The sequence below is a fragment of the Manacus candei genome, unplaced genomic scaffold (genome assembly GCF_025592945.1).
Source record: "Manacus candei isolate 608988 ecotype Guabito, Panama unplaced genomic scaffold, ASM2559294v1 h1tg000027l, whole genome shotgun sequence".
Lineage (NCBI taxonomy): Eukaryota > Metazoa > Chordata > Aves > Passeriformes > Pipridae > Manacus > Manacus candei.
The window spans coordinates 3594051-3621535 of record NW_026138075.1 but is presented as its reverse complement, the minus strand read 5'-3'; the positions used below and the strand labels follow the sequence as shown (position 1 = coordinate 3621535).

The following is a 27485-nucleotide window of genomic DNA, read 5'->3' as shown; positions in this document are numbered from 1 at the left end:
ATAGCTGTAATTGTGAAAGGAGGTTTGATGATACAGTTCACAGAACAGTTCATGTTAGATAAATGGATATTTGATTTAATAAAGATGACAATAAAAATGCATCTGTAATTCTGTTTTAGTAATGTAAATACCTAGTTACAGAAGATTTTTTCCTTGAAAATAGATTTAACTGTTATACTGCTATTTCTTATTTATGCAAACATATTCTTATTTTTACAAATAAGAAATGTGGTCTAAGTTTTTTGGTGCTAAATTCGTGTTGCTGATACAGTGTCTCATTCCATGTTTAGGGTTTTATGGTTCATAGATGATCGTGGTTTCAGGAGCATTACAGTGCTATGTTTTGAGATATTGTATGGCCCTTCTGTATATGCTGCTTTGGTTCAAGTCAAAACACACATATGGCACTACCCTGGATTTTATAATCTCTTCCTTTGAGAGGATTCACACCAGATTTTGTAGACTAAGTAGAGAATACTTGTGTTTGTGGCAGTTTGTTGAATTGTGTCCTTGACAGAGTACCAGTATGGATGTGCCATGAAAGATAACTGTTACTGCAAATCTACCTAAGGTCTTTTGTTTTTGTCCAGTGAACTGTCACATGGGAAGATTAAAAATACAGTTTCAAGGCAGTAGTGTATAGGAAGCTGAATACAGAACACCTTGTTCTGCAAGAGCAGTCTTGTGTATTTTACTAGCATTTATGAATCTGATTTAGCAAACAGTCTAAGCAATAAGATATAATGCATATCACATCAGTGTGTTTCTTGACTGGCTTAGAGAAAACTCTAGTTACTCTAGTAATGTTTTCTTTATTCTGGTGTTTTTATCCTTTCATCATTATAGGGAAAGTCAGATCTGTCAGCTTTAAAAACTTTCTAGACGTCATGTACATAAACTAAAGCATTTAAGCAAACATTAGGCAATATAATCCATAAATCCACCGAACTGGGCACACATAATTACAGTAAGCCAAAAGTGAATAAGCAAACAGGTACACTACTGTCAACATCTCTGCATTCCCACTTATCTGCCAGGATTTCTCCTATGTGTACTGTGATACAACCATCTGACTTAGTGAGAGCTCCAGTGTGAATCCATGCATTTAATATTAGAAAAGCTTAGTTTCTTAGTTTTAGAAAAAAGGAAATACAAAATTATCTTTCTATTTCCCTCCCTCCTCCCTCTCCCCACCCCCCAGCACCCCAGTGGATAGTAATGCGCTTTTAGGGCATTTGGTCTCTTATTTTGGAGACCGGTGTTGTATAGCGGCAATGTTTTAGGTGGCTAATGAAAGTTAACTTTTCTAGAAAAAGAAACTGGAAACCAAGCGATATTCAAATAGTTAATTTCAAAGTCACGACTTTCTTGATTTTTGCCATGAGGTTAAAATGGTATTCAAAGTCATATTGATTTAAAATGGATTTACAATTTTATCACAAAGCAGTCACATAAAGTATTGTAAATGGCTTTAATAAATTGAGATCATTGAAATGAAAGTGTTTTACTTGTGATCATCTAGGGATAAGCAAATGTGACACATATCTGAAAATAAGAATGCTGTATTCAGATTTTTAAATCTAGAGAGGAAGTAGATGTTTAAGTGGTAAGGTAATTTAGTGAGAGTATGTGAATCTGTTGTTTTGGCCACAATTAAGTTTCTTCTTTGGTGGAAGAGTTGGAAGTTACTTGTAACTTTTAGTGATGTTTGTGTGATAATGACTGAGTTCCATACATAATGGGAAGCAGTACTTCTTTTTATAAAGGATATTTGAGAATGGGCCAGAAGATATGTCAAGGTAATAGAAAGGATTGAATGGTAATGAATTATTTAGCAAGAAACGTAAGAACAATGACTTTTATTTCACAACAAGACGACTGGGATGTGTCTTAAAAGTTTTGAATAGTTCCTTCTTGTGGAAGGAAAGTGATTGAAGTCAGACTAATTCAGAATGGAAATTATATACATCTTCTTAATTGATAATACGTATTGGAATATCCTGTCAACAAAATAGGAAATTCTTAATTCTCTAAAAATCAGAATTTCTGTGTTTTTCTAACTTAACCAATATCTCTTAAAGATTTATGTAGAAGAGATTATTTATTTCTCTATAGTGGAGAAAAAACCTCAGATTCTATTTATTAGTATCATGTTACTTTCTGACTTATCTTCTGGAGATTTAGAGACGTGAAGAGATAATACAAGTAGCAGGATGATATTAGCTTATTGTTTTTAAGTAAAAGCAGTAAGACTGTTTTGATTAATAACCAAAACCCCCAATTTCTAGTACTTTGAACTATTAATATGAAATTATTTTATCAATATGGGTAATTTTAGACAGAATGCTCCATATGTGCCTTGCAGAAGTTATAACGTGTTAAACACAATTTTGGAGTGTTCTGGAGTTTTCACCTAGTCAGAAGATCAAGTCTTTTAGGTATCTATCTGGTAATTAGGGATGATTTTTTTAAAAAATGAAGAACACTATCTTGTACCATGTTCTGATACAGTATGAGGTATGCAATATGGTCTATACTCCTTCATTAGTAGCGATAAGCTACTCCTGTGAAGTCTTTCTGAAATGGGTATAATTATGCATGTTAAGTATATTAGTATAGAGATGGGTATGATTACACATATTTAAAATAAATTGAAGGTCTGGTCTTAAAACACTGAACAGTTAAACTGAATTTTTAGAGGTTCTCCTTTCATTATTCTTACTTGTAGGAAAGAGATTAATGATAATGCTCTTAAAAACATGTCATTCATTTGATTTTAGTTTTGCTAAAACAGTTTATTTTTTTTTTTCCCCCCAAAGCTGTAGTGGAAACAATTATAAATCTGTGCCCTCAGTGTAAGTGGCACTGTAGTAAGGTATGAAAAACCCAAGACCTCAAAAAACACCCAGAGTTAGGGATGTTTTAATTTTTAAACTCACATTTGCCCTACAGAGAATGAAGGTGAAATCCAGTGTTTCATTAAGGTATTCTAAAAATAGGTTTAGTACTTCTGTATAGTACAGTAATTGTAACAATGGATACTGTAGAAAAGCTCACAGGAAAGGAGTAATGCATTTTCATAGTACTGAATATTTCAAATAAGTGAGACACAGAGGATATGTACTGAAGAGCAAAAAAAGAATCTGGAATAGCTAGGTTCCTTATATAAACAAAATTTATTTTGCTGAATGAGTAAGATGTCCTGTGCATATGAAAAGTGCAAGATGAATAAAAGCAATGATACCAAGTTATTTTTAATTAAATAGTCACACAATGCATACGTACAAAAAGGTGTAAGTAAAATTGGATCATAAGGCTTTAACTGTTGATATTTTCAAACTTCTGGATTGCCTGCCTCTGATTAATGAACTCTCTGGTTCATTAATCTCTTTTGGGTTTTTAAATTATTTCTGCAGACAAAAAGGTGGGTTTATTACTAAATGTAGGTTTGTCATAGCCTTATTTTAAAAGGTTTAATTTAAGTGTGTGGTGGGTTTTGGTTTTTGGTGGGGTTTTTTTCCATTTTTTTGGTAAAAGAACGTATTTAAGCCTCTTTTCATAGCTTTTTAAAATCTGTTTCAATTTACTGTTCCAAAACCTAACAGAGAGGTTCTAATTTTTATTTTTTATAAAATGTTTATATCTTTCACGAGTCAAATATGTAACAGTCACAAAATATTTAATGAAAATGATACTATCTTTATTATTCCTGTTGTATCTTTTACCTGTAGTTTGTATGAGGTTTTATTTTTGCTTTCGTGTGAAAAGTGCATTTATAACTTCACAACAACTTGAAATCGAGTAGGAATTTTATTGGTGTGTTCATTAATCGTATTTAACACCTTGTAATTACTTTGCATTTTCATTTTACAGATGGAATACCTCAGGTTTATTATTTTGGCCCATGTGGCAAATATAATGCTATGGTGCTAGAACTACTTGGACCTAGTCTGGAAGATTTGTTTGACTTGTGTGGTAGGACATTTTCTCTTAAAACCGTTCTTATGATAGCCATACAGTTGGTAAGTAGAATAGATGTTAATTTGAGTATTCACTAGAATAACTAAATTAGTCTGCAATGGATTAAATGCTTATTTAACTTAAGAGATTTGCAGTTCTCATGTTTTAAATTGATGTCAGTGGTCTTTAAAGAGCATGTGATACAGTTTTAGTAGGAAAACTGTCTTATGTTACTTCCATTTACTTTGTTCCAGTTTTTCAAGAGTCATTGCATGAATATAATTACATTACATCCTCGGAGTTCTCACAGGTCACAACCTGAAATAATGAATATTAGTTTGACATACTCTTTTAAAAAGAAAACTTTAATTAAATATAAATAATTCTAGCACGCAAAAGCAGTTGGATTATGAGGCTGCTAAATAGCATAAATATTTTTCCTGAGCATTCTTGTAAGCAAGAAAGCAAACAAACACATGAAAGATTCCTCAAACCCTCCCAGAAATTATAGCACAAAATCATTCAATGAAGAATTATTGTCTTTTTTGAAGATTTCCTTATTTGGTTTTGACCTAAGGGTGGGTGGAAATGCAAAGAAAGACAATTAAATCTATGCATGTTTACCTTGATGATATGAGTTTTAAATAAGTCCTTATGAAATATTAATGATACTGAACTTCCACTTCCCTGAATATTACTCATGAAGGGTAAAAATAGCTGTTTAAAACACAACTGTAATTGTATAACAGGCCTCCAGCTACAGAGATATAGACATATTGAGCTTATTTACAGCCAAAATGACCAAGGTCTTTTTTTAAAATGCTGAAGTTATCACAGATCCAAAGATCCGTTTTATTTAACACTTCCTGTTCCTTTCTGAATACAGAAATTTTGATAGAAAGCGATCCAACTGGAATGTAATTATATGCATAGTGATGAACTTTCAGTGCTTCTCTTGTTTGTACCTCTAATGTGTAACAGATCTACATGAAACTTTGCTACTCACTGCTTGATGACAGTTTCTGGTTTTACTTAATGTGCACAAAACATAGTTGTACCACCTGTTTTTAAAGAAGAAAACTGTTAAATACATGATTCATGACTAATGTCCAGTGTGAAGGTTTCCAACACACAAACTGATGTATCTGCTTAGGGAAAGTGTACAATTTTTATTGATCTTAGCTGGGAGATATCTTGTTAAGAACAATATCCCTTTGATTTTAAGATGGGGGTGATTTCTTCTAAATATAAACTCCATGTAAGATATGTAGCTTCTAACACATTTTAATGTGATAACCTGAAGCTTAAACTAAACTTTCTGGTTTTGTTGTTTGTTTGGTTTTTTTTTCCCTTTTTCTTTTATTAAAGATTTCTCGCATGGAGTATGTCCATTCAAAGAACTTGATATACAGAGATGTAAAACCTGAGAACTTCCTAATAGGACGACCTGGAAACAAAACCCAGCAAATTATTCACATTATAGATTTTGGTTTAGCAAAGGAGTATGTAGATCCAGAAACAAAGAAGCACATACCATATCGAGAACACAAGAGCCTTACAGGAACAGCTAGATACATGAGTATAAATACACACTTAGGAAAAGGTATGTGTGCTTTTTAAGTGCAGAAACAAGAATTGATCAACAGCTGTGATTTGTCATAAACCATCTTGTTTTGTAGTTGTAATTTTTCTCAGTCTGTAGTCATTAAGAAGTACAAGTTTTGTGTACTGCGCTAATATAGTTTGTCCTTATGGAAATACTGTTTATGGGAATAATATTTTCTGAATCTCTAATCATCATGGTGTTGTTTTGGGAATTGTTATCTTTGTTAGATATATGTAAAAGAAAGATGGGGTATATCTTTTTGTATTATAACATCTTCACATTTAGAAGTATACCATGGCAGAGTGAAGTGTCCAGGAAGCAGATACACTTATTAAAGATAGTAAAGTGAATAGATTGCAACAACACAGGTTTTCAGTGGTATCTTGCTAGTTTTCTGTTCTCTTTGAAATGCATCATAAAATAATAAAGTAGCTTATATATGATACTGATTTCTTGATTATTTTTTTTAGTGCTTACACTGTTAATAAGGATTTAAAGGTTATGCTAACGAGCTAATGAAAGGACAGAATATATATAAAGATGAAAGTTGTTATTATTGAATGAATAAATTTACCTGGAAAAAGGTATGAGCACTCAGATCTTTGTTTATTCCAGTTATAAAGAGGTTTTCTAGTGAAAACAGGTTTGACCCCTTTGAATTTGTGTAAACTGGTTGTTTATCACTGCATGGTAATCACTGATTAGGTTGCTCTTTGAATTGGTCATAAAAATGTTGCACAATACATACAGCTCAACTGTAAGTGCGACTGTTAATATGGCAAATGAGAAACCATTCACACTTTTCAGACAGCAAGAAGGTGCTTTATCAATAAAGCATAACCATAGAATCATTTAGGTTGGAAAATACCCTTAAGATCATTTAGTCCACTATTAACCCAGGACTGCCAAGTCCATCACTAAACCACATCCCTAAGCACCACATCTACAGATCTTTTAAAATATTTCACAGAATGGTGACTCAACCACTTCCCTGTGTTCCAGTGCTTGAGAACCCTGTTGGTGAAGAAAATTTTCCCAGTCTAAACTTTGCTGTGGCACAACATGAGGCTGTTTTCTCTTGTCCCGTCGCTTGTTACTTTGGAGAAGAGGCTAAACTTTCAGATAGTTGTAGAGGTCTCCCCTGAGCCTGTTTTTTCCTCCAGGATGTAAACAACCTCAGCTTCCTCAGCCACTCCTCAAAAGACTTATGCTCCAGACCCTTCACCAGCTTCATTGCTCTGTTTTGGACATGCTCCAGAACCTCAAATATAGGATTTGAGCTTTCTAGACTTAGCTTTTGGAGCTCAGTCTCCTCAGATAAAGGAAGCATTCACTGTATTTTTCAGGCATGAAAGCTGATGTCAGCTTAGGGTGACTTAAATTTTTGACACTAGGCTCTCATCTCCATTAGACAGAATAGACTTTTGAATAATATAAAATTTTCAACAGTGGCACAATGACTTTTAAAATCAAATAAGCTTTTTCCTTCTTAAATAAGAAGATTCCCCTATCTCATTTAAGAAAATAAACACGAATATGAAACTGGTAATTACTTGAAAAACACAACTGAATTTTGTTTATATGTCTGATATTAACACAGGAACATAGTAAATGACTACAAGGGTGACTTTTCCACTCCTTAAGTAGAGTCTTGATCTCTGGTTAGATGTGTTTATTGTTGTTTAATCACAGAATGGTCTGGGTTGGAAAGGATCATCTAGTTCTGCCCCTTCTGTGGGCAGAAAAACCTTGCACTAGACCAGGTTGCTCAAAGCCCCATCCAACCTTGATCACTTCCAGGGATGGGGCATCCACAGCTTCTCTGGGCAAACTGTTCCAGTGTCTTGGTGCCCACACAGTAAAGAATTTATTCCTAAGATCAAATCTAAACCTACCCTCTTTCAGTATGAAACCACTACCTCTTGTCCTTGTAAAAAGTCCCTCTCCACCTTTCATGGAGGCCCCCTTTGGGTACTGGAAGGTGCTGTAATGTGCTCTCTGGGGCTTTCTCTTCTCCAGGCTGAGCAGCCCCAACTCTCCGCCTGTCTTCATAGGAGAGACACTCCCTGATTGTCTTCATAGCCCTTCTCTGGACTCGCTCCATGTACTTCTTATGTTGGGAACCCCAGAGCTGGATGCAGCATTCCAGGTGGGCTCTCACCAGAGCAGAGTAGAGGGGCAGAATCCCCTCTCTCTCCCTGCTGGCCACCCTGCTTTTGATGGAGTCCAGGATATGATTGGCTTTCTGGGCTGCCAGCTCATGTCCAGCCTCTCATCTACCAGCACCACCAAGTCCTTCTCAGAACTGATCTCCATTCTCTGCCGAGCCTGTACTTGTGCTTGGGATTGCCCGGATCTAGGTGCAGGTTTTGCACTTTTCCTTGTTGAACTTCATGAAGTTTGCACAGGTCCACCTCTCAAGCGTGTCCAGATCCCTTGGAATGACATCCATTCCCTTCAGCATGGTCACTGCACCACACAGCTTTGTCTCATTGGCAGACTTGCTGGTGGTGCCCTCAATCCCACTGTCCACATCACTAGCAAAGGTGTTACCCAGCACCTGTCCCAATACCAACCCCTGAGGAATGGTGCTCCTCACTGGTCTTCACTTGAATATTGAGTTGTTCCCAACAGCTTAAGAGTGCAACCACCTAGCCAATTCCTTGTCCACTTGTTCCATCTGTCAAATCAGTGTATCTCCAGTTCAGAGACAAGGATGTCCTACATTAGTGTCAAAGGCTTTGTACAAGTCCAGGTGGGTGATGTCAGTTACTCTTCCATCCTGCACCAACACTCTATCTGTGTGCAAAATCACCAAATTTGTTAGACATGATTTACCTGTAGTGAAACTGTGTTGTCTGTCATCAGTCACCTCCTTGTCTTCCATGTCCCTTAGCACAGTTTCCAAGAGGATCTGCTCTGTGATCTTGCCGGGCACTGAGGTGAGACTGACTGGCCTGTAGTTTCCCATGTCTTCCTTTTCTTGCCTTTGTTGTAATGGGGGTTACGTTTCTCCTTTTTCCATCTGTGGGAACTTCACTGAACTGGAACAATTTCTGAAATGTAATGGTTAATGGTTTAGCCTGAGATTCCCTCAGGACTTGTAGATGCATCTCAACAGGTCCCAGGGACTTGTGCACCTTCAGTTCCTGAGATGGGCTCCAACCTCTTCTGCAGTGGGCACCTTAATTAAAGGTATAAATGAAAATAGGGTTTTTTTTTTTTACATAAAGTCCTCATTATTCTTAAGACAACAGTATGACATACAATGTGTACTTGTCATGCAACTTCATTTTTCTGTAACAGAGTCATCAACTTTGGGATTCATTATTTTTTTCAGAAAGGAATGCTGTTCTGTCCCTTATATTATTGTATGAAATCCTATCATTTTTAGTAAGACTACAAACTCTAGGTTTCAAATTTTTTTTTGCTAAATTTTATCGACTGATAGTTCAAGTTAAGTAGGTTGTCACTTTCCATTTCTGTATCTAACCATGTAATCTTCTTGGTAGCTAATACTGTCTTTTCTGATCCAAGTAACTTTCTTTGGGGAGGAATGTAGTGTTTATAATGGATGCTTACTAAAGACTGAATGTCTGTTCTATAAACTATATTATGATTATGTTATTGTGTATCCTAAAAAAAAGATGATTTCTGGGAATAGCCTGCTGAATGAGGCTCTAATGTTCATTTAAATCAGTCTATTTGAATTGAGATAATTGTCTGTAGTTCATGAACTAAATAACAGGTACCGGTTTCTTATTAATTTAGCTTGCTTCAGGTGACCACTTTGAGAGAGGAAACCATCTGCCCTAAAGCTTTGTTGTGTGTTTGTCATTTTATGATCTTATTACCTTTTAGGCAACATATCCTCTTAATCTCATTAAATTGTGATACACTAGCATCTGTATACATTAGCAGGTCTTCCTCTAGCTGATGCTTGAAATCCTTTTTTCTTCTAGTTAGTCCACTGCTAGTTTTTTTCCAGTTTTCAGAGGTCCTTCTTTGAATAATAGCAGTATAATCTTTGGTTTTCCTGTTTCTCCAGCTCATCTTGAAGATTTCCATCCATAGGAAAGTGTGTTTGATTACTATTTCTTAATTAGCTCAAATTGGTCAGTGAAGAACTTAAATGGATTCTAAATAATAATCACTGTCCCTAGAACTAAAACAAACAAAAAATCCTTTCTCGTAGCAGAGTTTTGAGAGCATTGTGAATTCAAATGGTGTATCCTAGAAGTAGTTCCCAAAGAACTGTCCTAAAGAAATATCACCAGCAGTCCAAAGCTCATTTAAAAAAAAGACCCTGAAAACCAAAAAGCCAAAATCCTCTTAATTTGAAATAATTTCAAGATAAAGATTGAAAGTTTCACCTTTCATAGATAGGATTCTCTGTGAAGGAGCCATTGCCTCCATAAAATACTTTTTTTTTTTTTTTTTTAGAGCAGAGTAGGTTAATTTTTCATCAGCATAACTTGTAGGAATCAATGTGAAAGAGAGGGATTAGCAAAAACCTAACAGAACTTTCCAGTGCATTTTTGTGGGCTGCACCTTAGTGTTGCCCATAGGTGGGCCGTCTGTTGCACACTTGTAACATTCTGTGAAGTACTCATTTTCTGCATGCCCACCCTATCTCATAAAGAGCACAGAATTTCTGCCAGCAACTGGAGCCAACATTTCTTTCACGTATTGGAACCTGTGAGGCATAGAACTCTACAGCATAAAAAGAACTCTGTAGCTTATTCCTGCTTTCTTCTTACCCTGTGTGATTGTATCAGGATAGCATGTGATCAGTAAATGAGATGTTGTGGGGTTGGCAGAGAAATTCAGATAGAATCAAATTGTCTAGAGGGCACTGAGAAAAGTGGCAGGAGTGGGCAGTGAGAGTGGAGGAGTGAGCACAAGAAGAGTGTTGGCAAAGAAATTGGAAACATGGAAATGAGTGAAGGAGAAATGATCATGAAAGAGCCTCATATGGCTGGCAGATGTGTGATGAAGTAATGGGCTAAATATAGAATTATCATGCTAGTATGTGTTTACTCAGTGTTCAGATGAGAAGGTAGGGATAGGAAGTACGTTGTTCTATCTATATGAAGATTAATAATTGTTCTTCAGATGCAGTATATTTATGGCAATATTATGTGTTGATCAAATCAGAGCCAGGTTGACTTTGTTAACTTTGCTGTATTTAAAAAAATCAAACAATCTTTTTTTTTTACTTTGATTTCCTACTCTGTTTTTCTTGTTGTCAAAGCATAGTGATTTTGTCTTTTGAAATACTGGGTGAAAACAATTTTATAATTTTGTTTTTCTGCCTTGTGTCAGGGAGGAACTCAAATTTAGATTTGAATACTGCCTGTTTCCTCAATACGTAATACAACATTTGTTTCAACAGCAGTACAGAATGAAGTCTGGTGGAAATGTAAAAATGTCTTTTCTACATGTAATTTAAAGACGTGGTATTATCTATTGTGTTTACTTTTCCTACAAATAATGGATTTAATTTAAAAACTATATGAAATTGCTTTGAAAACTTTGAATGCACTGTGTTTTACTTGTTACTTTCTGTTTTAACTTTCTGTGAACTTTTTGAAGGACTGCCACTGCTTTAGTACAGATGAAAAATTATAGCCTTGCCAGACATTGTGTACTGTAAAAGCTTAAATATCAGCTAGACTTGAGACAGGTTGTATGTACATGCCTCTTTATGTTGGTTTCTATTCAAATAATAGTACTTCTGAGCCTTCTTCAGTCCACCATTGACTTGCTCAGAAATTCCATTATGGGTCCCGCAGGAAAAGGCTGTCTTCTCCATGGCTTTATAGAGAAAAAATGAATTCAATTTAAGTTTTCTTAAACTGTTTCAAGTTCACAAGTAATGAATTAAAAATATTGTAATTAAAATGCAATTTTAAGGGTCAAACTAAATTTTAAATAAACAATATTTTAAAATAAAACCAGTTTTTTACAGCAAGATAACTTGCTTTAAGTACTGTTGAGATGAATATACCTGCAGTCTGCATCTGCTTTTTTTTTTTTTTTATTTTAGCTGTGTTTGTAATGCAGGGCATAGTACACCAGAACCCCCCAATACGCTTAGTTTGATTTCAAGTACTCTACATCTACCAATGATTTTTACATAATTTTGAAGCTAACCTTTCAAATATAATGTAAAATTACTCAGCTTGAATTTTCTAATAATATTTGCCTTTCATTTCAGAGCAGAGCAGAAGAGATGATTTGGAAGCTTTGGGTCATATGTTTATGTATTTTCTCAGAGGAAGTCTTCCATGGCAAGGTTTAAAGGTAGTGGGATTTGATATCTTCCTCTGTCCTATTTTCAGATCATCAGCTTTTATTGACATGTTTGTTTTTTTCTTTTTGAATGTTTGTCTGCAGGCTGTATAACTTCAGATGCTTGTTTTGTTCTTGTATCATAGGCTGATACATTAAAAGAACGTTACCAAAAAATTGGAGACACAAAACGAGCAACCCCTATAGAAGTATTGTGTGAAAACTTCCCAGGTAATGTCTACTATTTATAAAAATGTTCTTATTGATTTATAAAACAAAACTGGGATAAGTAATTGCTTAATATCTGGCTTTAAAAATAAATAAAATAATGCTTCCAAATACATGTATTATGTACTATGGTGATAAATCACAGAATTGGTCAGGTTGGAAGGGACCACAGTGGGACACCTGGTCCAACCTCCCTGTTCAAGCAGGGTCATCCTAGAGCATGTGGCATGGGATTGTGTCCAGATGGTTCTTGAATATCTCCAGTGAGGGAGACTCCGCAATCTGTTCCAGTGCTTGGTCACCTCTCAGTAAAGCAGTTCTTCCTCATTTTTAGGAGGAACTTCCTCTCCATCAGTTTCACCCCTTTACCTCTTTTGCTATTGCTTGGCACCACTGAGAAGAGCCTGGTTCCATCCTCTTGGCACCCTCCCCCTTCAGACATTTACACACATTAATTAGGTCCCCTCTCAGTCCTCTCCTGTCAAGGCGGAACAGGCCCAGCCTTTCCTTCTAAAAGGGCCACTCCTCCCAGCTTTATGTCATCAGTGAACTTGCTGAGGAGGCATCTACCCCTTCATCCAGGCCATTGATGGATAAGTTAAACAATACTGGGCCCAGAAAGAAGAATTATCCTTTTGGAGCAGCAGCAAGCTAATGCTGTTTTTCTTAAAATGTAGATTCTTCTAAAGGAAACAAAAAAATATTATATGTATGCTTACAGTGATCAACTAGTCTGCATTTTTATGTTCACACATAAAATTTTGCAAGCCCTTTAAGCTCAAATATTTTTAATATGTTTTTAATAATAATATGTTTTTAATACAGTGTCATACCCCTGTTAAAACCAAGCTGAATTGGAAGCAGCTTGAACTAATATTTAAATTAACTTGCAAGTTTTGGGTGTCACTTCTAGCTCTCCGTAAGTGCAAGGAGAATCAATGAGGTATTGGAAAACTGGAGAAGCAAATATGACATTTTTTAAAAGTTGGACTAAAGTGTTCAGAACAGGGGATATACGTAAAATGGACATGATTTTGCCAAAATATAAATAAACACCTTGAAAGGTAATAACAGTATCACTGATAGGAAAAATAGATTTGCTGAGAATAGCTCATGACAGACTGATTTTGTTTCCTCTTATGAAAGGAAATCCTGTCCACAGCAGGCCTTGTGGACAGGAGCAGATACTTTGTCATATACCCCTTTCTTTACTTTTCCTTAGTCTTGTCTCTGTGAAATAAATTGAGGGGGGAAAAGAAGTAGAGGCATTTCTTTCCCCACTTTTTTGACGTACTGTGCATTAGAATTGGAAGGTTGAATGGAAGAACTAAACAGGTAATGCAAAGGGAAAATTAGTGAGGGATCACTTGGTAGGATATGTTTAGAATATGGCAGTTTATCTCAAAGAGCATTATTACTATTAAGTAACTTTTCTTTCTGGTAATTCACAGATTCGTAGTGAACAACTGTTCAGGTTTTAGGGTGAGAAATGCTTTAAAATGAAATAATTTTTTTTTTGGTTCCATTAAAAGAGGTAATGAGAATTACGTATATTTCTTATTTATATAGAGGAAATGGCTACATACCTACGTTATGTAAGAAGGTTAGATTTTTTTGAAAAGCCAGACTATGACTACTTAAGAAAGCTCTTCACAGACTTACTTGATCGGAAAGGCTATATGTTTGATTATGAATATGACTGGATTGGAAAACAGCTGGTGAGTACAGTTAAGCTGTTAGTAATATAATGGCCATTTTATGTGATCAGTTTTGAGTCAGTGGTTCAGAATTGAGTTTCAGGAGATGTGCACCTCAAGGCTGTCATTAGAATTGTTAACAGCTGCTATTACAAACCCATTTTCAGATGCATTTTCTAACATTATCTTTTGGCTTGAGTGTTTCATATTCTTTCTCTTTCCAGACATACTCTCAGTATCTAAGTATATCTCTGCTCAATCCAAAATGGGGTTGCATAAAGAATTACTTTAACCCTTTAGTCAGGTTTCATCAGAATGTTCTAACTGCTAACTGAAGAAAGTATCAGCCTAAAGTCTTTCAGAATATTAATTTATAATAATACTTAGAATTGCTACTTCAATTATGTAATTCTTAGTTTGCTTTTTTCCTTTTTGATGTTAAGTGTAAATATCTAGTGAAACTTCTTATTTAATTTGATGATTTTGTGTTATTGGAAACTGTCAGATTCAAAGACTATTTTCTTTTACAAACCAGTAACTTTTGATGAGACTTAGAAATTTGGGGGTTTTACCAGTAGCTTCGTATTATTTATATTTGTAGCCTACTCCAGTGGGTTCAGTACATTCAGACCCTGCAATGTCTTCAAACAGAGAAGCATATCAACACAGAGACAGAATGCAACAATCCAAAAATCAGGTAAACTACTCTTATAAAATTATCAACATTAGTATGTTTTTGTCTAATGATGTGTGCTATGTTATTGATTTTATTAGAGCTCCAAAATAAAATTGACACCAGGTTTTCTCTGTTTTGACTTGGATTTAAGTAGATCCTTGTTAAAGTTTACAGATCTAGAAATACATTAAAATGTCCTAAAAATTTGCTTGTTTGAAGCTATGATATAATGTAGCTTACATTAGTAGTGCATTTTCTCTCTGATACTTCTTTAATCACTGTCACTTTCCATATACCATGTCATCTATTTGGGTTCATTTTGGTAACGTGTATGTACAAGATTTTTGTTTTTTTTTTAAACCGGGCTAATGACCAAGGTGGTAAAAATTTTAGAAATTCAGAGTTCTGTCCATTTACCTTAGCAAAGTTAGAAGGTTGCATTGGTGTACCTTTTCTTACTACGAATTTTGAGTTTTAGCTGCTTCACCTCTCTATGAAAATGTATGTGTAGTCATGTGTAAGTATGTTGATAATGCAGAAGTGCAATCTATACAGGAATTAAGTGTATAGTGCTTCTGTGCCTTTAAAAAAACCCCAATAATAATTAATGCACAAATTTTTTATTTTCGTAATTTTTTTTCTTCTTTTGCATAAATTCCTAATGCATTCAAAAATGGTAGTCAGCAGACCATAGGGCAGCTTGGGACTCACAACAAGCCAATCCACATCATTTGAGGGCTCACCTGGCAGCTGACAGACATGGTGGCTCGGTACAGGTATTTTCTGCTTCTTTGCATGACTTAAATTAGTTGTTTTCTGGTACATAATACTGGTATCCTGTAGTGTATGACATAATTCACATTTTCATATTAAAACTACTTTCCAGTAATGCTCAGAATGTTACTCCTTGGTTCACAGTTGTCAAACTGAAATTAAAACAGGTGTAGAAACTATGGAACTTTTTGTTTGTGGAGTTTTTCCTGCACGTTTCTTAGTGAAAGTCTAAAACAATTGAACTGTCTTTTTAATGGAATGTGCACTTAAAATAGTGCAAGCAACTGAAGTTTACACTTTTGATGTGTTAGTTATATTAGCAACTAAAATGCACTATTGACTGAATTCAGTATTATTCAAGCCATGTCAAACAGTGCTGCAGTCTTGCCAGTGTGATAATTCCATGTCTTCTTTAAAGCTTTGGAACTCAATTAAAACTTAACATCCTCTAAATTTTGCTGCTTTAGAAACAACTGTCATGTGTCATGTAAGAAAATCTAGTAATGATAATTATAACTATGTATCAAGAAAAGTTTCAAAGTTTTGTGCTTCTCATTAATAAATCTTTTAAAAGCTTTATGGTATATTTAACTTGATTTGCAGTAGTTCTCTCAATAACATCAGTTTTAAAGGAAATAATTCATCTTTTGAGAACAGTATAGTCATGTGGAATCAAAGTTGGATTTGGAGTTGTCTTCTAAAATTATTACTTTTTAATTTTTTTTTTAATATTAGAAAGAAAACATATTTAATGTGTTAAGTTACAGTCAGTAGAACTTTGAAATTGTATGTCATATCACTTGTTTGATAATTGTAGCACTTAAGAAACCTTTTATTCTTTGTCAGATAAAATGCAACAATTGCAAGAGATATGCTTAATACCCTTTGGGGATGGGGAGGACATTTTCTAGGAAATAACAGTAATATACCTTACTGTTAATATAATGGGGGGGGTTTCTCAAAGGATTTTTAGATATTTGCTTTCATGTTTTCCAGTCCAAGTGACAAGTGTGTACATGCTTGAGTTGGATCCTTTTTTTTAAAGTCTGCTGTCCAAGGAGATAGATGGGAATAATTAAACAGGTGCTCCTGGGAAAGAAGTGTGATGGAGAATGCCATGTGAAAGCTCTACCAATGCTAGAGTTGGGGCCTATTTAACTTGTGAAAAAATCATACATTATTTCATTTACTTTGTGTAAGAAAAGAGAAGAAAATAAGAGTTCTTGCAAATGCCTTTGCATACTGTCACCTGTTCTTTGCAATAGTCAGGATTGCTAAGTTGTATTGTGCATGCTTTCCATCCAGAAAGGGACATATACCTGTCTTTTTATTTCTTGATGTACCCTACCCTTACTTGAGTAAACTAAAGACAAAGGCTTCAGTTTTTGATCAACCACTGTTATGAAACCTTGAGTGCGATCCCTGAGGATCTCTTTAGAAAAATTCATTTTGAATTTAGATCATGGAGCAGAAATCCTGAATTATTAGGACTGCAGACAAAGTTGACTACAATATTAATTGGATAGCATTACTTTATATGGATTAATGCAAGCTGTAGTTGTGGTTAGTTATGTAATTATGCAGAAGAAGTTCCACATGAACAAGAGGAAGACTTTCTTTACTATGAGGGTGGCCAGGCACTGGAAGAGGCTGCCCAGACAGGTTGTGAAGTCTCCTTCCCTGGAGACGTTCGAAAGCTGTCTGGATACAGTCATGAGTAACGTGCTCCAGGAGACCCTCCTTGAGCATGGGGGTTGGACCAGATGACATCACTAGTGGTCCCTTCCAACTGTAACCATTCTGTGCTTCCTTTGGACCCAAAAACCCCTTTGGACAAGTTGAGCAAATTTTTTTTACCCTTACATCGTCAGCAATGCTCCTGTCTTATTTAGCAAGTACTTCTGATGCACTTTCCACTGTGCTTATCACTATTACAACTGGATATTTCACAAGAAGCAATGAAATTTATCTGCACAGTAAGATACCTGGTGAAGTGGTTGGGATCATACTGTTTCTCCTTCCAAGTAAATTTGGACAATGATGACAATAAATATTAAGATACTTGTTAAAAAAAAAAAAAACAACAAAAAAACCAAAACCAAACAAAAAAAAACAACCCACAAACCGAAACTACTAACCTAGAGTGTTTGGTTCAAAATGCCTGACCCACCATCTTATTGTTAAAGTACAATTCCTATTTATTTCTGTCACTGAATGTGAAGTGCTTCTGTCATGCGCAGTGATATGAAACTAAGCTTAAACCACCTTGTTGAAACTACACCGACTTACCTGTCATCATAGAAATAAAGCCCAGTCTCCCACAATTCCTTCAATTATGTTGACTAAAATGTAACTAATTAGATCCTGCAATCTCAGACATCTTTTGTTTTGTTACAGGGCAGCAGTTTTTCTTGTCAGTGGTTGCTATTTTAGTCAAACATGAAAAAGAAGAGAACTCAGCCTAATGTAGGCATATGGCATGGAAAATGCCTTAAGTGTAGCAGACTTCTGACGCTCTGTACTTACTTAGAAAAGGAACCACAAAGCAAACCTCAATAGGCTAGGCTCTTAGTTCTGGCTATAAATAGATAAGATACAACTGCTGCATTAAGAGGAGAGCTTGGAAGGGTGAGGGGAATAATATTATGATAGTGGCTTTTCTTCCTGCTCCTTTTGTCTACATTAATCTCTGACCATCAGGCAGCAGCTGGTAATAATCTTGGACTGTGGACTACTGTTGGTCTCTGCAGCTGATTAATTTTTTGGCAGTGTTTTTGTGTTCTAAAAATCAGATACCATTTATACTCTTCAGTCTAGCAAATGTCTTAGTTCTCCCTTCTTCTAGTGAGTACGCTTTTGAGATACAAATGAATCAGGCCATACAAAGATAGAAACTAAGGAGCATAAATACACTAAAGAAGCAGAGACAGGGTTAGATTGATTGGTATCAGGAAAGTGTTTTGTGCCTTCCCTTAAGACTCTGAAGAGACATGAGGGAGATGAGCAAACCTGATCCACTGAGGTGCTTTGCTTAGTCCACTCACTGAGTGTGTCATGTAAATGTCAGTTCCACTAATAGATATGAAAGGAAAATGACAAGAGCATGGGGATACCAGAATGAAACCTGGCAAAGAAACTATTACTGAAATAAAAAGAATTATGGAATTAAAAAATCTATTGTTTTTTTTTTTTAAGATTTAGGAGTTAACAAATGTGAGTCTGGCACTGGCATAATTTCAAGTCTTTCTGGTGATTTCAGGTAGTAAGCTCAACAAATGGAGAACTCAACACAGATGACCCAACTGCAGGCCGTTCAAATGCACCCATCACAGCTCCTGCAGAAGTAGAAGTAATGGATGAAACAAAGTATGTCCTTGTTTTTGTATTCTTTGGATCTCGTGGGCTCAGCTACTTCAATATTTTTCTCATATAGTTATTAAAGAAATATTATCTAAACTAATAGCCACTGGTGAGGGACAAAACTCCAGTGCTCTGTCTAGTTTTGTCTTTAAATTTTTAAGTAAAAGACTTTCTATAGCTTGTACTTTTAGGCTAAGACTTTAATAACACATCTTGCTATGCTAGAGAAGTGCATGCATTTTTGATATTTCAACTAATTTTGAAATATTTAGGACAATCTTCTGACTACCAACAGCTATGTGTGCAAGATGTGAAATTCTTTCTCTGTGTGGTATTCTGATTCTCTTTTTTTCCTTACTCTCCTTCTGTGTAGCTGCCAGAAAGTGTTGAACATGTGGTGAGTTATACAGCATAAGCAGGCAGAAATAGCCCCAGAAGCTTTGTTCTTATTATTGGGTTTAAAACTAATATCAGGGAACTTTAAAATAAAATGTCCATTTGAAAATCACAAAACACGTTTTAATTCCGTGAAAAAATTGTTTTTACAAGTAGCTGCCTTCAGGAGCTATTCTGCCAGCTTCAAATACTGCTTGCTTTTAAGTTGTGTAGTCTGTGATGTACTTTATTTCAACCTTTTTAATGGGCACTAGAATATTTTTTCCTACTTACTATTTTATTTTAAAGGGGAAAACATTTTTTTCAGATGTTGTAGCTTTCAGCCAGTATTTTAACATCTAGAAAATAACTAATAAATAATAAATGCTAGCCAATGTTTGAACTTTGCCATTTGTCTCTGTAAATGAAATATTTACCAGAGTATTAGTCTTTAACAACCTGCTAACTAATCACTAAAACATAACTTCAGGGTTCCTTAAAATTACAGTGTAATGAAAGGGAGAAATATTAATGTCAGTTAACGTGGGATGGACAACAAATGTTTATGCATTTGAGTAGTAAACTCAAACTTGCAAAATAGTACAGAAAAATATTCTTGACAGCTAAGGCAATATAACTTACAACATGTTTTATTTTATAATTGTACCTGGAATAGCATTTTATAAGGATATGTACCCTAGTTTATTGTCAAATAGGGGCACTCAAATATGAAGGATACATTAGTAACAGAGCAATCCAGCGGCATTCCTTAATATCAGTTAGTGTTGTAGGGACTGTTTTCCTAACTTTTAGAAAAGGGGAAATTTTTGAAAAGCCAGATTTTGAGGTTCTGGTGTGTAAGGTTTATGTGCATGTGTAGTTAATATTGTCGTGAGTGGAGGTGTCTGTTGTGCCACATTTCTGCACCAGTTTTCTGTAATGACTGAAAAGAACTAAGTTCTTAATCTACCATCTTTGTAGAGTACTGTATTATTATTTTACTGTCAAGAATACAGTTTTCTTATATATATTTAAACCAAAAAAGTTCCCAAAGAGCAAGGATGTTAGTAGGCTGTTCATGGATAAATTCCCTGTCCTCTCCCTTTGAATAAGCACAGTGACAACCTTCCTTATGCTCAGTTCATGTACACACAGGAAATGATTAAATTTCTCGTGTTTTGAATAGTGCTTAGCACAGTTCAACCCATGTTTAGTTATCAACTTTACTTAGTTATGTGCAGAAAGTTAAAAGAATTCATAGTAGCTAGGATGCTCAGCTGCTGTAGAAGTATAGAAATTTATTTTCTCTGATGTAAATGTGTGATGGACAAATATGCTGTCCTTGACCTCTTTTGCTTAGTCTTTACTGATTTTGTTACAGATGAGATAACTAGTCTCAATATCCTACTCTTTAGATAAATCTTCTTTTATTCAAGTATGAAAGTCAAATTAGTTTTCTAGCACTGTCTATTTAAACTGCAGTTTCCTCAATCCCTGGAGTTTTTTTAGGGGATAGAAGTTGTTTTATATTTTGGCAGTAATACACGTGTGCCCCTCATCCACACCTGCTCCCCAGCATTGCTAATAAGCATCAATGCATAAGTATACATATTTTTTCAGAAACAATGCTTTAGAAGGTTTAAGTAATTTTACATTTTAACATAATAGTTACAATCTTAATATCAAAAAGTATTGTGAGACATTTAAACATGCATTTATAGATTTTTACACTGCTGAAGAATGTAAGGAAATGCAATAATCACTGTCTTTCGTGTCTATGATATGAACATTTTTGGTGTTAAGGAGACGTTGTTTTCCAAAAAGACTCACTTTGTGCCTCTTTCATAATCTTTTCTCCTTCTGAAAATATGAACAAAGCTAACCTCTCTTGCTGATGTCTTCTATTTATAACACAAATATAATTTAACTGAATATTAGCTCTTCTGTCGCCATTTCAGTGGAATATTTTTCAGTACTCAGTATATTCAAGATTTTTTTTCCATTGATTTATTTTGTTGTTTTGGGACATTTTTTCAACACTTTCACTGTTTGATAAATATTTCTGTACTCTCAGTATATATTCTAAATCTTATGTCATTTTCATGGTGTTGCTGTGCAGCAAACATGAGCAGTAGGTGTCAGGTTTTTGGCATTTTGCTGACTTGGTTTTGTTTTTTGGGTGTTGGTGATTTTTTGTTGTTGTTGATGGTTTATTTTTTTGTTTGGGTTTTTAAAAAAGTAGCTTTCAACCCTACTTCAGTTGTTACTTACTGGAGTTGTAAACCAAGGAGAAAACTAACCTGATCACTGTTCTGCCCTGACATTTGCTGACCAATCAGCCTCTCTTTCTTTTACTCTTTGCTAGAACAGTTGCTTCTATGAGATGTGTGATTTGCATAACCAAAAGGCTCTGCCATGGGAAGACAGAGAAGGGCAAACAGGAAACCATCTGTCCTTTTTTCATCTTGCATCCTCTTTGACACTGTAAACACTTGTTACTAATCCTGCAGTAAAGTGCTGCCACGTGGTAGATGGCAAATATAAAAACACAGCTATCTAAACACAAATTAAGTTGCTTTAGCATGTTGAGTGAAGGGACTGTTCAAATGGTAGAAGGAAGGATCTTTAACAGGAAAAAAGTTTTAAGAAGGATGTTTTAAGAAGGACAAGAAATATTCATTACATGCTGAGATTGCTACCTTAGATAATATCTCAAAGGTCACTTTAGATTGTACAGGAAAAGTTTAGTGGTTTTTGAGTTTTATAGATTGCTATTATACTGCCTACTCTAGAAATGTTTTATAAACTACAAGTAAAGAGGTTAGTGGTCATTAAATGATTTATGTAAAAAGAAAAAATCCTTTCCTAGAATTAGAGATTTTTAAAACTTTTTAAAACTTATTTATTCTTATGTATTTTGCATGTATATTGAATGATATATTTGTAGCCTAATACTGTTTAATAATGCTCCATTCTGTAGCTTTAAATATGGCTACAAGCATATTGTATTATATATAAATGGTAATAACACCCTCTAGTGACAGTATCCTTAGGAACATATCTACATTTCTTTTATGAATTATACTAGTTGAGAGACTATGCACTATGGATCTCTAGTTTCAGAGTTATGTTTCTGTCATAAAATTTATTATCAGGCAATGCAGTCTGACCTTTCTTATTCCCATGTAAAGGTGCATATATGCCTTGGAAGATCTAGCACTTCTAGACTTAAAAAGACACATTTTGGTGTACTTCAGTTCACATTTCCAAGAGAGTCCTGTGTTTTACAGTTCTCCATGGAATTTACATTCCTTTAACCTTTTTAGATATATTACATATTAATAAGGGATTTATTTTCCTGCACCAAGCAAGAGTCTTCAGCATTTAGTGCTTTGCCCTGAAACTGAAATACTTGAATAGTTCTTATAATTAAAAAAAACCCCAACTGTTCATAGAAATGATGCTCTTTGTAGTAGTATCATTCAAACTCCAGAAGACCAGGATTAAAAAAACAGTGATTTATGTTGGTTAAAGATAGAATTCTTGAATTCTCATTGCATAGTGCCATTCTTCTCTGGTTGAAAGAGAAGCAGCAAACTAAGTGGGCTACGCAGAAGGAATAAAGGACAGTATGAGATTTGCAGCAAGGAATGGTTAAAATTTTTTGATAAGGAACCAAGAAAACCTCAAGTGTCCTTGAACTACACAGGATACAAGCAATCTGAAACATTTAAGAAGTGTGATCTACTTGAGAGGTGCTGCGTATAAACAAAATTTAGTTGAAGAGTGAAGAGTTAAATTCTAGATTGTCTTTCTAGAATATAAATTCTCTGCCACACTTTCATCTTCCTGCAGTTACTTATGTAACCTGGGTTCTGATATGCTAAAATTATGAATCAAGACAAAATTTTTCTGTAGGCATTCCTTGAGGCCTCATAATCTCAAACAAGTATAAAAGTGATTTACCATCACAGTTCAGGGTAGGATTTCCTCATTTACAGACTCATAGGATAATTCATGTTGAAAGGGAGGGAGCACTGTAAAATGCTTTTTTTTTTTTTTGGTGGTATATACATATATAAAATTCTTGTGAAAAGATTGGGGTCAAAGAAAGATTAAACTGAATTGGCATCTATACATCTACGAGTAAATTCAAACCTATAAGATAATGGGTGTTAGCAGGTATAGGCAGATATTGAAAAAAAAGGCTTAGTAGTAATGGGGGAATTACAGTTACAGTCAGTGTAGCCTTCAAACCCAATTCTGTCTTTTCTTTTACAAGTACTTTAAAGTTAGTAAATACATTATGATACTTCTGCTAGCTGTAAAAATACTTACCTATGTAGTTTCCCCTACTGAATTTTAATTTTGGGCTTCCTCTTCATCAATAACCAATGTTTTTTTCTACTGAAAGTTATGTAACTCTCAGAGCAGTTCTGGTCTGCCTCTGCCCACTGCTACTTTTTCAGTGACTGAGCGACAGGGTGCCTTGGATATTTTGAGAAGGTAACTTCTGTCTCCCCTTACTTTAGATGTTGTTCTCACCCCCTGTAGAACCTTATTTTTAGACCCTTGTTCTCCCTGATTTTCAAATGCTTTCCCCATTTCCCATATTCCAAACTAAATTGTCTGTATTTCTTTTGAATTTTAGTGATATAAAATGCTTGGTGAACTTAAGGATTTACTGATAGGCTGTTGATGGAGTACATTTATACTTTCACTTCTGTTGTACTTCATAGTTTAAGACCCTTTGGTGTATAGCACTGCAAGTGAGAATTCAGTAACCAAACCACAGAACTCCATGAGGCAAGCTCTGTTAGGTAGACAGCTTGCATGTTCACTTTTGATTGCACAGTGTGAATGCTTTAGTAAATGGAAGCTTTACTTTTAAAGGTGGTGTTCAGGAGTTGGGAGTTGCCTAAAATAAGGCTAACAGTGCTTTCAGATGAATTAATTTTCTTTGTGTTCTTTGTTGCTTTCCTCTTCAGTTTATTTTCAGAAGTACTTTCTGGACTTCTGCAGTCCTCTGTATTATCTGTCCGTAGCTCCCTCCAGTTCTTTTTCATTTTGTAGTATTCTTTCAGGTACTTTCAGATGGTCTCTGTTTGCTAAGTAAAATTCACAGTATTTATCAATAAAGCAGAATAAAGAATGTCAGTGTACTTAATACTTAAGCTGTGATTTTTCACTGTAGTAGTGTTATCACAGCACTGGATGAGGACATTAATTTTATGTTGTTCATGAATATTTTGTTCTAAAAAATTTTGGGGAATAGCCTTGGGGAAGGTTTTTCCAAGTTCTGGTTGACAAAGGAAGCTCAAGTTTTCTTGTATTAGCAACAGTAGTGTCTCAAGTGCACAGTTTAGGTGATACAATCTTAAGTGCAAGCTTCTACTTGGAATATTACCAGTTAAAGAGTACTCAGGTAATGGAGTGTCCTTTACTCTTACAAACACATTTTAAGTCAACCTATAGTGCCTGTGCTTTTGATACTCTCATCAATACTCTAAACTTAGTAGCTATTTCTATCATAGCTTTTTTCATTTGATACTTTTTTTTCCAAAAAAAGATGGAATGTGTAAAAAATATCTCTACTTCAGTTTCTTTCACTAATAAATCAATCATCTGCAGTAGTGTGTTCTTTTTGGTGCTGGCTATGCCTGAACTATGTACTTAAGTGAAACATACAGTAATCAGTTTAGTTTTGCTGTTTCTTTTTATATCATATGTAATTTGTGTCACACTTGCAGGTGCTGCTGTTTATTCAAGCGGAGGAAAAGGAAAACCATTCAGCGCAACAAATGAACATGAGAAAATGCTTACTTGTTCACCTGTTGTCTTGTGATCTTAAAAAAAAAACAGCAACAAAACCCAAAGCAAAAACCTCCATAGTAAACACATTTTCCAAGGACTCCGTGAGAAACAGTGTCATGCCTGTGTGCTTTGATTTGGTTCTTCTGCATTGAACTTTTGTTTCTTTAATTCATCTATTCTGAAAGCTTTAAAATATTGTCGAATAGGAGTGGTTCTTTGACCGTCAACATATGGACCAACGATGTGATAGAAATGAACAGTATCTTGAGCAAAAGTGAACTTGAGAAGTATTTCTTCTTTTCTAAGAAGTAGCAGCTGTGTCTTAGATGAAGACAGATGTCATAAATCTGTTATTTGAGTTTGTAGCAGTGTATCAAAAGCAGTTCTCTTCAAAAATGCAGAAGAAAAATATGAATGCACAACCATATTGAAAAACAATAAAATCTTAAGATTTATTTTATGACACCTGCATTGTTTTTCTTCTTTTGTCCCAGTATTACTGTTGATATTGTAGCCAAATGGTCACTGTGTAGAGATACTGGGGAGGCTGATTCAGTTGTTGACAGTTATCTAAATGCTGGAGATAATAATGAACAGAAAGTATTTCCAGTAGCCTCTTGGTTTGAAAGTCTGCTTTTGTTATGCTTACAATGAAAATTGCAGTACAGTAGAAATTACAAGAGCATTTGTACAAAGAATACAGAAGTTTGTATTATTTAAGCTGTGCTTCTAATAATGTTAGCAAAATTGAATTACCTTCAAAAGAGATCTACAGAGCAATTATAAAAGAAGAAATGTGATTCTGATTAAAGCGTAATCAGTATTAAAGCCTGTATGCTCACTAAGGTAACTGATGATTGACATCATCTTTAATTTGAAAATATAGATGTGCCATGAAAAGTTAGAGATGTATTTGTAAATTATTTTGCTCTTTAATTTAGAAAACAAATGCAATGGAAGTGAGTTAGACTTCTCTCTATACCAGCCCATAGCACCCAAAATTTCCCATGATTGTTTTCTTGGAAGTTGCTTGTCTTGCAGTGTAAGATAGGATGGCAAGGATGTGTCAGGTACTTCTCTACAGTCCCATGAAGTGCTTGCAATATGAGCAAACCAACAGTTCTGTAGACAAGACAGCCCATTTTGCATTTTCTTTTTCAGAAAATATATGCTTCTTTTAAAGCCATAATGATAGAGTTATGCTTTTGTCATGTTTAGCTACCAGTTATTAAAGAAAAAGTGTGAAAGATGGAAGTGACTAGACAGATTTATTGACCAAAACTCAGATTATCTCCATTTTTTTATAATTCTTCTAGCCATTTTTTTCTATCCACACATGTCTTTTGGCATACTTATTTATTTTTAACCTGTTTTGTGGTAGCATTTAAAATGTATATTAAAATAAATGCACACTTTTGAATTAATCATTGCATTTACAAGAATTTTAATTGTATTTTGTAATTTATTTATCCTTAAAAGCCAAAAGTGTATTTTATTGTTTGGATTGTGTGCTTATATGTATACTTTGATCTTCATTGTTATTTGTGTTCATGATCTGAAGTGTTTGTTTTAGAAAACCTGAACTTGGTCTACAAAAAGACACGGTATAACAGGTCATAAGGTTTCCACTCCAATAGTCTGTGTTATTGATTATTTCAAACTCATGAAGTTAGTTCTTTGTCTTTATTTGAGCTGAAAAGTAGGTTACTTGACCATTCTCATATGAAAACATCCTTCTTTGTAGCACTTGACCAAATTTTTAGCTTTGTACATGTGGTATGTACACCTGATGAGTTTTATTCTCAGAGGTTTTTGATCTGTACAGTGTTTGTATGATCTGAACTCCATACACATAACAAAGTGTGAATAGTATGGACTTAAAATGGTCAAATATATAAAAACTTTATTTGCTGAAACGACTAGTATCTAGGCACTTGCTTTTCAGCAATTTTTTTAAGTGCTTGACTTAAATGCTGAAGAAGGTTTTCTTTTAGTGGAGCAGTCAGCACTGGTATAGGTGTGCCAATATGATTTGTATTTATATCCTGTTATTTTTCCTGTCTAAACTAATGAAGTAAATGTTGGTTGGATGTCTAAAGATGAAATACATCCCTATTTAAATGTAAGACAAAAAATAAAGATAGTTTTATAAAATTTGCCTTTTTTCCCCCCCTTTCCTACAGTCCTAGATGAAATAATGATAGCTCTTATTTTAAGAATTGCTGAACAGATTTTATCTTTTTGCGTGGCAAGGACTTTGAAAGCATGATACTCATAATGCTACCTTGACCTACAGTTATAGTTATGTTTGTTTAGTTAAGAGGTGTTACTGTTACATGCTTTAATAGATCTGATAATAGCAATAGAATGAAGAGACTTCAATGCACTCATTTGAAATCTACTCAAAGATAAAGTCTATGCTGGTCTCTACCACCTGGAATAAGACCTGAAGAGGTCTGGGAAATTCATTAAAAGAAGGTGTTTTGGATTAGAAGAGACCCTTAAATAACATCTAGTCCAAACACAAAACACCACCACTGCCCTCCAGTATATGGAGGGTATGGAGATCTTTCACTGCATTTCAAAGCCCTATCCCACCTGATTTTGGATGTTTCCAAGGATGGGGCATCCACAACTTCTTTAAGCAACCGGGTCCAGTGTCTCACCAGCCCCATGTAAAAAGTATCATCCTTACATCCAA

At 34.8% G+C, this 27485-nt stretch overlaps 1 protein-coding gene across 9 annotated transcripts in view; it reads left to right on the top strand.

Moving 5' to 3' along the window:
- Window positions 1-25249, top strand: part of CSNK1G3 (casein kinase 1 gamma 3) — a 64965-nt gene extending 39716 nt beyond the window's left edge. For 6 of the 9 annotated variants that reach the window (XM_051789420.1, XM_051789426.1, XM_051789418.1 and 3 more), the window contains 11 exons: window positions 3874-4022; window positions 5329-5563; window positions 11787-11872; window positions 12007-12091; window positions 13658-13806; window positions 14387-14482; window positions 15142-15237; window positions 18495-18601; window positions 18969-18992; window positions 23385-23476; window positions 24721-25249. In XM_051789420.1, coding sequence (XP_051645380.1) covers window positions 3874-4022; window positions 5329-5563; window positions 11787-11872; window positions 12007-12091; window positions 13658-13806; window positions 14387-14482; window positions 15142-15237; window positions 18495-18601; window positions 18969-18992; window positions 23385-23442 — 1085 coding nt within the window. In that variant the 3' untranslated portion in view covers window positions 23443-23476; window positions 24721-25249. The remainder of the gene's footprint in view (window positions 1-3873; window positions 4023-5328; window positions 5564-11786; window positions 11873-12006; window positions 12092-13657; window positions 13807-14386; window positions 14483-15141; window positions 15238-18494; window positions 18602-18968; window positions 18993-23384; window positions 23477-24720) is intronic. The other 3 variants (XM_051789424.1, XM_051789423.1, XM_051789425.1) reach the window with 3 other exon arrangements.
- Window positions 25250-27485: the final 2236 nt, after the last annotated feature.